The sequence below is a fragment of the Centruroides vittatus genome, unplaced genomic scaffold (assembly GCF_030686945.1).
Source record: "Centruroides vittatus isolate TY-2023 unplaced genomic scaffold, ASM3068694v2 contig_628, whole genome shotgun sequence".
Lineage (NCBI taxonomy): Eukaryota > Metazoa > Arthropoda > Arachnida > Scorpiones > Buthidae > Centruroides > Centruroides vittatus.
In genome coordinates this window covers 6,280,376-6,291,825 of record NW_027122385.1, presented here as the reverse complement: position 1 = coordinate 6,291,825, position 11,450 = coordinate 6,280,376, and the positions used below count along the sequence as shown (strand labels likewise).

The 11,450-nt window shown below is 31.1% G+C and overlaps 1 protein-coding gene across 1 annotated transcript; it reads right to left on the bottom strand.

The window, feature by feature from the left end:
* Positions 1 to 1,015: 1,015 nt before the first annotated feature.
* Positions 1,016 to 10,587, bottom strand: LOC136979497 (patched domain-containing protein 3-like). The gene is made up of 5 exons (XM_067275504.1): positions 10,509 to 10,587; positions 7,164 to 7,675; positions 3,624 to 4,105; positions 3,229 to 3,552; positions 1,016 to 2,262 (listed from the first exon to the last, which is right to left on the bottom strand). The coding sequence occupies exons 2-5, from the start codon at positions 7,664 to 7,666 to the stop codon at positions 1,016 to 1,018; spliced, it is 2,556 nt and encodes an 851-aa protein (XP_067131605.1). The 5' UTR covers positions 7,667 to 7,675; positions 10,509 to 10,587.
* Positions 10,588 to 11,450: the final 863 nt, after the last annotated feature.

The following is an 11,450-nucleotide window of genomic DNA, read 5'->3' as shown; positions in this document are numbered from 1 at the left end:
TTTGTAGGCATTTAGGAACGACGGTGAAAGAAAGATGGCAGCGCCCGCACTATCGATAGTATCGTGATGGAGGAATCTATAATTCTAAAATATGAGCTTTTAAAGGCAAAAAAAGGTCCCAATTGTAAAATTTGACCATAAAATGGATTATTTGTCGAAAGAGCATTCAAAATAGCCTCGAAAAAAATTCGTAAAAGCACTTACATCACCGCGTGCGCTAACTCACGCTTTTTCAGTTTCTAAATTTTCATTCATAAAACCACATAATGGACCCGGAAACGAAACTATCTGAGCCATGGAGAACGCCATGTTGCTTTCCACCGTAAACTACTGTTACAAGCAGCCGTTTTGCCGTTCGAGGGCGTGCACTCCCACCGGAATTTAGGAACGCGTTCCGCAGGAATTTTTAAACGGATGTCGCTCGCGCAGAGTTACGCGGAGGAATAAAATAACGCACCCCATGTTCATTTTTTTATGATACAGTACGGTTATTTTATGCTGCGGAATGAATTAGATGTTTTTAGCACAGTAAACATAAAGTCAAAAAGTCTACATAGAATGTTTAAAGAGTATAAGATGCAAGATATGTGGTTCCTACAAGCAAAACCTTGTTAAAGACTTGGCAATACTGACTTCATAGTGTTATATCTGTGTACAAAGTGATATAATGCTAAGCGTAAAGTTTACCATATAGGCCTAACTGGGTTGCCAGGTCTTAAAGTTTTTTAAAATCAATATTATAACACAAGAAGTTACATAAATATCTTAATGTGTAAAATCTTTGGCTATTTATTCAATACAAGTGCACTATAGTATCTCATGTAACTTAGCTAAGTACATATATAATTTGGTGTTCGAACAATTTTCAAATCGCACAGAATATATTTTGGACGTTAACTTTTTGACACGTAGCCTATCTGTGACGACATTACTTTCTTTCTGGAAGCTCCTTCCGTTTCCACGCCCACTGTGGAGCGACTTTACCACCGTACAATCAGTGGTGCTTAAGTTCATTTTAAAACATACGGATACAAACATCATTTTCTTTGCTTTCTTTGCGCAGTTTAATAGCCAATAAATCTAAACAACTAAGTACAACAGGTACTAATAATAAACTGTGAAAAAGAGCAAATACAATCATTAAAGAAAGTAGTTTAAAAGTTACCACGTATTGATACGAGGGTCCAAAATATAGAACAACTACACAGATTAATGTTGACAGTGCACCTTGTAATATTGGATACCCTGTCAATTGGAACGCATTTATAATTTTTTTGTTTGGATCCTTTTCTGTACAGCTGATATAAGCATATGATATATGTGCCATATAATCTACAGAGAACCCTGTACTTATAATTAAAAGTAGCATCGAAGTACCATCTAAATTCACTCCAATTACAGACATATAACCAATAATACCTAACTGAATTGAAGCAATTGTTAAAACTGATGCTACGACGAGTTTTACATTAGGAATAAATGCCATAAATACCAGCATCATTATTATAATGGTGTAGCACAGTGTCTGTAGACATATCCTGGTTACATTGAAGTACCCCTCATATACCATAAACCAAAAATTATACACGTAAACCGGATACTTGGCGCTGTCTGTAACCTTAAACATACTTTGCAAAATAACGTTTTTATCTATATCATTTTTTATATTGTGAGCTGCTAAGAGAAATCTAGATGCAACAATTTGGGTACCATCACTGCTAAACAATACATCATGTTTAAATCTTCTTGCTGGTTTTATGTTTAGGTAAACGTTCTTTAAACCATATAAAAAGTCATCCGAGTTGCTCATATTGAGACCTGCTAAAGAAAACTTTGAAACGGGACTGTTTATAAAAGACAGATACTCTTTTAACCAGCTCTCTGTGAAATTTGAGCCAGCCATATGAGGAGCAGATTCGAAATCTTTCAGCACCGTTTCAATTTCCTTCTGAACAGTTCGATTCGAATAATCCAAAGTCTGATTGATGATAACATTTATCTGATATGGATAAGTTGAAAAATATTTATTAGAAAATTCTAGGGTTTTAAATAAATGTGATCTCGGTTGAAATACTTTTAAAACATCTCCTCCTACTTTTAGAAATTGCACACAGTACACACCTCCAATTATGTAAGCCGCGAAAACAATTGTGACGATTATTTTCGTTGACTTTTTTCCGAGAGCAGGACCTAAAGTATATGTAATAAAGTTCATTATCACATTTTTTTCACTCTTACCTACTTTCTGCTCTGTCTTGTCATCTGGAAAATTGCAATAAGCTTGTAAAAATAAGTATATGTACAGTTATGCATTTGTAAATACAATACAGGGTGGCGCATGTGTTTTAGCAGGAAAATAGAAATTGCGCATTACATTTCTATGGGGCACAAAAAATTTGAAATAGGTGGGTCCATGTACAATGTTGACTTTAGACATTGTTTCTTCGGGGAAATTTTTGGAAAAAATATTTTCTTGTAAAAGAAAATGGTTTTGGGGGCCACTGGAAAATAGTGTAACTTTTGAGAAATTTGTTTAAAAATGGTTATGTTTGAGGGTTTGACAAAGGGTAGTTTGCACTGAAAAAATATTTTAACAACTTTGTACTACTATTTGGTCTTAGATTGATAGTTTTGGATTCACCTGAATATGTTGAAGGTGGAATCGAATTGCCCTCATAGAAGCCGCGACTTAAACTACTAGACTGTAAATATGAAACTAATTAAAGTTTGTGCCTCCAACGAAGAATCTGCAGATTCCTCAGAAGCACAGCGAAGCAATAGCACCCACCAGTGACTGAGTGGATAAAACCATTGATGACTTGTAATGGATTCGCGCCTGGTGAACGGTCTAACCATGTAGAGTTTTCGAGCTTTCTTCACGTTTGTAACACCAATTTCCCATAAAACGTTCTCTCGGGAAACGTCCCACCTCAACAGCTCGCCCCCTTGTCATTTTGCCATAATCAAATAAACCAAACGAAACAGCGTAGCAATGAAAGGAATGTCAGCAGTGATCATACACCGTACTATTGATTAATTTTACAAACACCTATAAAATTTCAATATATTTGAAGACAAACATTTTAAAAATCGTTTTTTAGTCACTTTACTACTTAATTAACTGTAATTCATTTGAATTTCGTTTGTAAATTTTGAATAATTTAATTTTTTCTGTTGGACATACCCATGAGCCACACTGTAGTTTTCCATACAACTAAAGAGACTTACCCAAGGACTTGACTGGCCAACACATTACACTGTGAATATTGAATTTTTCTCTGTAGCCTTCTAAAGCCAGGAGACCACCAAAAAAAGTTAACTGGTAAATGTAGTCAAATACTATTGATAATGCACTATATACACTTATTATTTTAATATATCCATAAGGTGTTGAATATGCCATACAGAAAGCTAAAAAATTAGTTAAAGAAGTAAGAGTAATTGACATAGCAGATTCTTCGTAAGCTTTACTCATTCTCTTAGGTATAGAGTGACCGCTATCAGTTTTCCTCCAGGCAGCAATCATGACGAAAGAATCATCCAAACCTATACCTAAAACAATATAAAATCATCAGTTACATAGGACACCACTTATTTTAAAGATAACTTTTGCAAAAATATACCTATCAATAGGAAAATAATGAATATATTCATGTCTATAAATTCCATTTTGCAATATATTAGCAATCCAAATGCAGCAGTTGTTGATAAAAATGGTGTCGTACAGCTAGCAATACCCAACCAGGGTTTGCTTTTTATAATATCAGGAGACATAGATGAAAGTGAGGTAAATAATAAAAGAATTGGTGTAATAATGAGTATTAAATTTGTTCCACTTTGAACAATATTCGAGAGATCTTCTTCTAAATTACGTAAGTTGAAAACATAGAATTTAATGTTTTTAAAATTTATAATTTTTAACACTTCTAAAAACTGCTTTTCCCAAATTTTTGCTGCTTCTTTTCTATCTAATGTACTGTCGTCCAAAATATAAAGAAATCTGATTGCTTTGAAGTTTCTGACACAGCCTTCATCGTTGAGCACTTCTCCTCCAATGATGGATGATGGTGAAAGTGGATCTTGATAAGATTTATCAACCGGATATCTGTAAAATTAAAAATGATCTAATCAGCAATTTTAATAATAATTCTATTCATTTGTATTACTTAATATTTCTTTACTTTCTTAATCTTTCTTTCAACTATACAGTTCTCTTTGTTGCAATGGATTATATTTCTTTTATTAAGTCTATTATAATCCATGTAGATATATTTATAATTATGAAAAATACTCTTTATAATTTACAAAAATAAGAACTTTCACATAAAGATCTAAATCAAAATAATATAAAAAATTAATGATAATTAATTTCAGAATGGGTCTCCCAATTTCAAATCCGATTGTATCTTCATATAAAGCCTTAAATATTCTTAAAACGAAACGCCACGAGAAATTGAAGATCATTTTAAAATTATAAATGGTTACTTCTTTAAGGATAAAAGTCAAATTTATATTTACTACTACTTAAGGTGTAATTCTGAGTGAGCCTTTCTGGCACGTCCATAAATGATTCCCTTGGTTACAGCTTGTAATTCACGAATATAGACTACTAATCAGAATTATATAAGTAAACAACGTTTTGAATATTCGAAAATAAACTTAAACTTCTACATGAATAATGGGTGCAACATCTAAATATTGCACGCATGATATATGTAGAAGTTGATGGTTTTTATTCGAGATCAAACCATGCATTTTTCAATATTTTCGGAGATAATTCATGAAATTGCATTCATTATTTCTTCTTTGGTATTTTCGAAGTGTTGCGTAAATTAAGTATATAACATAATTGCGAGAATAAATTCTATGAAGTAACATCTACTGATTCCACTCGCAATATATGCAAGTGATCTTTCCATTGGATTCAAAAGTTTCATAAACAGGGACCTAATGCAAAAAACTTCTCTTTGTATCAAGTCTTCTCTCCTGAAGTTACCATATTCAGGAGCATATTTAGATTTGGTACGAACATAAAGTTTCTAAAGTTGATCTATGGCAGCTATTAGTTGAGTGTTCTCAATTACTATGACAAATCTATTATAAAAACTGTCCGTATGATGTATTCGAAACCAGAACACGGATGAACATTTCATCATTGTAATCGATTGTGAATTTTCTATATATAACTACTGTAATTAATTGTGTATTCTGAAACCGTGTCTTCTTTTATCTGTTTTTATCTTTTTATCTTTATGACTAAGTGCATAGATAGACATAGGGCATTTCAACATCATCTTGAACAGATGACGGGCCGATACGCATTTCGGGCATAAGCCCGTCATCTGTCGACTACATAATAAAACATATCATGAATTTCTCATATTATGAAATGTTTATAATAGGTTACGACATATCATGACTTCCGGGTTTTCTTGTAGGTGGTGTTGACAAGTATACATTCCGTTTAAAATTACTTATTTATATGGTTTTTTTATATGATTTAAATTCCAACATTTCTTTTCTTCTTTTTATCACTATATCAAGGTTTGTGTGTCATCTATGCAAAACTTAAGAAAAGAGTAAACAATTTAAAATGAACAAAATGAAAAAAGAAGAAAAACAATTCATACTAGAAAATGAAAATGGCAGAACACCAAAACTGAACATACAATTGAAGACACACAAACCAGGTGAGCAAGTAAGACTCATAGTAGATATAAAAAACTCTATCTTATATAACTTAGAAAAATTCCTGAAACAAAAACTGCAAAAATATGAAATTTCCAAATACACAATAAAAAATGCAGACAAAGTTATAAATAAAATGAAGAAAATAAAAATAAATAAAAATTACAAAATAGCAAGCTTAGATATAATAAATATGTATCCCTCAATAACCTGGGAACCAATAGAAGACACACTAAGAAAAATTAAAGCACAGGAAGAAGAAATAGACCTAATAGAATTCGCTTACAAGAGTAATTATTTCACCACAAACGGGAAATTTTATACGCAAAAAACAAGAATTTATTAAGCCTAAAGCTACAGTTACAATAGGGGCGAGCTACCGTCGCCTAAAGTTCGAATATGCGGAGGGAGAGTTTACACGTATTTGGGGGGAGGTCATACCTCTTCAATCCGAGTTAGTCTTGTCACCTGTTCAAGGTATCCTCGGCTCGGGTTCCGTTCGTTCGTCGTCGGGACGCGCACACACTGTCTAATGGACAGTGTGTGGGCGTATCACCGGCATAAAACTTTACAAAAGATATGTAGACGACATAATTATTTTATACGACCAAACAATAGTAAGAATAGAAGAAATAGAGCACAGGATAAATAAACTAAATAATGAAATCAAATTTAAGATAGAATACGAAATAAACAGAAATAAACTACCTTGATATAGTGATAAAAGGAAGCAGATAAATAAGTAATTTTAAACGGAATGTATACTTGTCAACACCACCTTCAAGAAAACCCGGATGTCATGATATGTCGTAACCTATTATAAACATTTTGTAATATGAGAAATTCATGATATGTTTTATTATGTAGTCGACAGATGAGAGACCTATGCCCGGGTATCGACCTATAGGATATTCCGAATAAAGATGATGTAGAATGCCCTGTGTTTATCTATGCACCTAGTCGTGAAGATAAAAAGATACTGTAATTAAATTGACTCTAAGATTTTTACAGATAGGACTCAAGGAACCGTAAAACATTCAAAAATGCAACAAAATTCGTTTTCCCCTGTTTTTGTTCATCCTGTTTGAAGCTTAATAAATTCTGTGTCATTTGTCGAGAATTTCTAAAATTTTGCAGGAAGGTTTGCGTATTAGGGAGATTGATACTGTTAAATGATGGTGATTATAGGTCGACGGGGTGGGAAGATAGAGGGTGTTTCGTTTCGTATTTCGAGTGAGGTCGAACCAAATGACAATTTTACTCCTTATTTGCATTTACAATTTTTTTATAAAACCTATCCCTTCCCTGAAAAGTATGTTTTTTTTCCATTTTATAATAATGAATTACTGTATATAAGTTTACTTGTTTACTTTTTTACTTGTTTTAAGATTTCAAGCATATGAACTCCGTGCAAATTTAATAGAAGTATAAGGAAAAGTAAGATATGTGTAGTATTAAAGATTCACTCAACTTACTTGATAATACACGTATCACTCTTCAATTTATTTTTAAATGCCTGAATTACAGGAATGTTATCAAAGCAATTTTCTTCACTTGTCTTCTTGCATAAGTCTTTATAATAAACAAAATCATTATTCCAAACGATGCTTATGTTATTCACAATATTATCAAATTTAATTAAATCGTCTAAGATAAATTCATCTAGCATAAAGCTATCATTTTGATGCACTAATGTAACAATTTGGAAGTTATTGATCCTCGAAAATCTTCCACTGCTTACTCTTGTATTGTTTATAGGAAACAATGACTCCATAGCATTTCTCATGGTTCTGCTTCTGGCATTCCGAGGTATATAAAGATGTTCTAAATCCTTTGTTAGAGAAACATTTAAAATGCCACTTGATAAAATGAGAGCCAATAAAATGGGAATTACAACATAAATCACTGGATATCGTCCTATATTATATCCAATACGAGAAAAGGTAAACAAAAGCGCTCTTCTTACACAATTCTTCATTTTCTATATCTGAAAATAATGTTAGAAATTAAGTAAAGTTGAATCGGTGACAAAATATAAAACGACTCACTTATGACTACGCAGATCTAATGGTGTAAAGAATTGGAACCTGGAGGGAAGAAACAAAGAAGGGGATTAGTGGAAGTGTGAATTAAGAGCTACAAAAATATCTGGAATGGTTAGGAATGACATTAACAGATAAGAGAAATTTAACACAAATAATAAAGGAAAGAGGGTTTAAGTGTTATGACTGTCATCAAGATGCACGAAGAGCAAGTACCTAGGAGTATGATCAAATGCAAAATATCAAGAAAAATATTACAAAGTTTTACTATGGAAATTACCATGGTAATCCCAGCAAACATGAATAAGACTTTACACTAAACAATGATAGTAGACCAAGAAAGATTTATAGAGGTAATCGATGGAAATAAACATAAAGAGAAAGGGTATGGAAGAAAATATACAGGAAAAGAAAAAAGTACTAACAATTTATTGGATTATCTCCCATACACCTAAAAAATCTGCTTTGTAAGGAAATCTATGAAAAGGCGAGATGAGAAACAATCTCAAAAATAATGTTTCTAAACCTGAATTAGTAAAATTGCATAATTATATACAGTAGTATTTAGTACACAGGGATGTGCTTAGTACAGGACCTGTATTCGTATTAAAAATTAATTTATTATTTGAATTTAACACCAATACATTATTAGTTATGAAGGAGGTTTTGCGTTAAATAGTAATCACTAGAAGGTATCAGAGGTTACTGTTTTGAATAATTCACATATAAACTTTCTCAATGTTAGTGACGTGTAAATAGTATATAATTGTTTAATTTGTAATTAATATATAGCTGTACTAAATGATATTTTTAATTAGGCGTAAGAATTATATATTTACACACCACAACACTGGGCTTTTAATTATTTATTTAAATTTTAAAGGTTGGTTTAAATAGCGACCTTCTACGCATATCCGGTTCTATCCAAACATCTGATTGAACTTTATTAAGTCAAAGGTTACGAGTAATTATTTATTCTGACATCGTCATAATAAAAACTTTTTTATTATATTCTTAATTTATTTAATTTAAAATATAAGTTGTCACCTCAAATTAGTAGTGTCTTGCCCTTGTACATCATGCTTTTCCTTTAACAACGGAGTCGTGCCGGTCTATCTAACTCCTTTTAGGGGAAAAGTTTGAAGTGAAATAATGTGAATTTAGGTACAAATCAAAAGTAATTGTATAGTTAATCCAGGCTTCTTAAACGTATTATTTCCAAATCTGATTTTAGCTTTCATATATCTAATAATTTTCTTGAGATTGAGAAAAGACAGGCGGACGGACGGACAGTGAGGAATTTATGTCTGATCATCATCTGATGGTAATTTAGACTTTTCACGAACATGGTAAGTTTAAAATAATTTTCAGCATGTCACGCTGATTTTAATTATTTGTTTTTATTCACTTTCCTTGTTTTCTTCTCTATTTTTAATGCTTATTTGTTAGTACTGTTATATTCAGTGTTTGTTATGTGGTTTCCTAACCAACAGAGCTTTCTGTGTTGTTATAGGTATTGAATATGCATTAAGAATTTTCTACTCTGTATTTAATTCTCTTATTTTATTGACATCTCTCGCTTTTGGATAAATGAGTAAACAGCCTGTTTATCTATAAATTAATTAAACCAGATAATTTATGCATATTTATGAAATTTTTATGGCATATATGTAATGTGCGGATTTCTTGTAAATAAAGTAGCTTTAGTTTACTATTTCTCGAACCAATTTGTCAGTTCATTCGGTTAGGAAGTTACACACAACCAAAACCCTTTGTTTACTATTCTAGTAAACAAAGGGTTTGTGTGTGACTTCCTAACCGGAATAGAGGGGGAGACAGTATTCATTTTACTAAAAGTATTCATTTAGTGTTTTCTATTTGACCGTCTATAGCGCCGCTACATTATTTACTCTTCTATCAATCGAACAGTATATACTAATTAAAAATATTTTTAAAAAGGGAAAAAGAATAAATTCTGCATACTTTAATAAATTCACCTTTAATAACCACAGCACCACAAGAAACGAAACATTCCATATATTGCAGTTCTCAGCGTTGTTAAGTTATTTCTATCCTTCCTTGACGTTACAACGAGCAACTGTTTCGTACACCTACTTCCGCTACGTCATTACAGAAATTATAATATACTTTATCAAATTTTATTCCGTGTAAACTTGATTAAGTATATTATCTTAAAATATATTTTTTTATTATACTTTATTAAGATAAAATGCTTCTTAATGAGTTGATTTAAAATATATAAACATTACTTAAGAACAGATGAACTATTTAATATCTATAATAGCTCTGTTTATAATGAGAAACTTCGATAAACGTTGTCACATGATTTTTGTATCAATAGTGTAGTAGTGTTTACATGTGTTACAGTGCCAGCTGCAAATACCCGACATTAAAAAATACATTAATTAAAAATAATATACTTCTACAAAAATAAACTCACATAAAAAATATATACAGAAAAACAATTTTACATCGAAATTTACTCTATAAACTCAGAAGGATTCAGCCACTTTCCCGTCATATTCGAACAGACAAACACACAGACGTCAATTCGAAGCAACCTATATTCTTCCTACGACTATTTCGAATATATGTACTAAGTTTCATAGAAATCTATTCTGCCGTTTTCACTTAATACTCGAACAGACATACAGACGGTTAATTCAATTTTATTTATGCTACGTAGATTAACGTTATATTTACTATTTATTTATCTATAATTAAACTCCATTACGATCAATATACAATGCTACTCACCCAACAACTGCAAAGGATCTGGAGATTTACATTTGATCAAGTAAATTTATTCAATTTGATAAACTATAATCTGATAGCATAAAGTTCAAGAATAATTTATGAAAGGTTGTCATTTAGGCTAAATTAATCAGTTTTGAATATTTCAAATTATCATTTAATATAAACTAACATAAAAATAGTTTGCATTAGGCCTATATTTATATTCAAAACGTGATAATAATTACAATAAAATTCTTATTAATTTAAAAATGAAAGAAAATGGGGTTACGTTAATTAGAGTTGCTCATTATGAATCTTATTGCTCCTATGCAACTTAAATTTTAGGATTATCTCATAACCCATCTTATATTTAAACATGTTTCTCAATATTATACAGGGTCGGATTTAAATATATTCTGTTCTCAAGTCCTTTCCCATTTAATTAATATTAGTAAATTAAAAAGCGTGGATCTTTAACTGTACTCTTGTATTATGAGTCTCTAAGTTACAAGTGATTATCTGTACTGAAACGTTATTTAACGTCAGTGTGTACAATGTAAACATGTCCAGACAGATAACCTAAAGGCAAAACTCAGCTAAAATTTACTTGCGAGCTGTAACATATTTTGTTTCGCCTGCTATTTAATGCATCATAGATTATATACAATTTTATAAAATTAATAACATTTATGGTTATTATCTTGAGCATAGTTTGAACCTTTATCGTATATTTTCTTTAAAATTTTAAAATATTCCTTCTCTGTACGTCTTTAATACGGATTAACATGCAGTAATAAATCATAAAGTTATCAATATTTTCTTTCTTCGTACAGCTTAAATCGTCATTATTCTGACGAAACTTTGTTAGAAATCAATAGAAAAGATTTCAATTTACAAGATTTTGTTTCAAATCTGATTATATTTTAATTTTCTAGTTTATTTAATGATAAAGAAAAAAATATA

What these genes read in the sequence shown, in the direction of transcription:
- LOC136979497 (XM_067275504.1), bottom strand. Translation starts at nt 7,666, where the DNA reads ATGAAGAATTGTGTAAGAAGAGCGCTTTTGTTTACCTTTTCTCGTATT. An exon ending in AGTGATACGTGTATTATCAA is followed by an intron (nt 4,106 to 7,163) that starts GTAAGTTGAGTG and finishes TTAATTTTACAG; the next exon opens with ATATCCGGTTGATAAATCTT. An exon ending in TTGGCCAGTCAAGTCCTTGG is followed by an intron (nt 2,263 to 3,228) that starts GTAAGTCTCTTT and finishes GCAATTTTCCAG; the next exon opens with ATGACAAGACAGAGCAGAAA.